General features: G+C 42.5%; 1 protein-coding gene across 1 annotated transcript in view; it reads right to left on the bottom strand.

Annotated features, from left to right (window-relative positions):
• The window catches only part of LOC101344357 (double homeobox protein 4C), a 20,148-nt gene extending 20,107 nt beyond the window's left edge, over positions 1–41 (bottom strand). The window contains 1 exon segment of the mRNA XM_012559908.2: positions 17–41. Within this exon segment, the coding sequence (XP_012415362.2) occupies positions 17–41 (25 nt within the window).
• Positions 42–1,034: the final 993 nt, after the last annotated feature.

Genomic DNA, 1,034 nt, shown 5'->3' with positions numbered 1-1,034 from the left:
AGTGATGGGAACTTACCACTCGAAGTGCTGGTCAAATGCATCCTGGAAGAGTCACCTGGATTCCACAGAGACTAGCAGACAACTTAGCAGCTCCTAGAGACACAGGACTTTATCAAGACAAAGGGTGGCACACCTATTCCTTAAATACCTGTCCATTTAATCTCTTCATTAAATAGTTAACGCCTCCAGAAAGAATCTTGAAGCAATCGTGTCAAGGCGAAATTTAATTTTAAGTGGAAGTACAGATTCTACTAAGGTAGTTTTGCCTCTATGACAATACCTTTCCAAATAGGAGTTTAGGTCTGTGCTCTCTAGTTTATGAATATGTGAACATTTTGTTCTCTTATGTACAAGGCCCCTTGTTTCTTGATTATTTTGATTGGCCATACTGTTTAACGTATGGAAAGCGTCACCTCACTTTGTACTTTTCACATTTCCCTCAGTTTTTCCTGAAATATAATTCATCCCATTGTAACCTGACCCTAGGAATGCCAGTAAATTTCCATCAGTCCTTAAATTAGCCCAAGTCAGGTTTGCTCTGGTCCGCATGAGCAGAAGGGCCAGCTGTAACTGCTAATCAACCTCAACAGCGGATGTAGCAACAGGTGGAATGAATCAGGAGGAAAATCGTCACCCAGACCCTATTCCGAAGCAAGAGGTCCAACAAAACTATGTCACCTCCTGTTTCCCGGATGCCTTCTAGAATCTTCCCTCCCCAGTGTGCCTTTGAGGTCGCCATCTTGCTGCCCAAATCACATGTAAGCCCTGCTTCCCCATAGATTGGGGACTTGGATCTCAGGAACTTCTTCCTGGCTCCTTGCTCTACCTATTGCAATAAAATTATTTTCTCTTTCTCAAAGACTGGTGTCCAGATTATTGGGAAGTATGAGCGAGCAAGACAGAACTCACTTTTTAGGGTTTGGTGACATCATAATTGTGATGGTCTAGTTTATGTGTCAGTTTGACTAGGTTAAGCTTCCCAGTTATTCAGCCAAACACCAAGCTAGCGTAACTGTGAAGTTATTTTGTACATG

The sequence above is a fragment of the Trichechus manatus genome, unplaced genomic scaffold (assembly GCF_000243295.1).
Source record: "Trichechus manatus latirostris isolate Lorelei unplaced genomic scaffold, TriManLat1.0 scaffold00383, whole genome shotgun sequence".
In the NCBI taxonomy this organism is placed as follows: domain Eukaryota; kingdom Metazoa; phylum Chordata; class Mammalia; order Sirenia; family Trichechidae; genus Trichechus; species Trichechus manatus.
The sequence above is the reverse complement of the archived record's forward strand: the minus strand, read 5'-3'. Positions and strand labels throughout refer to the sequence as shown.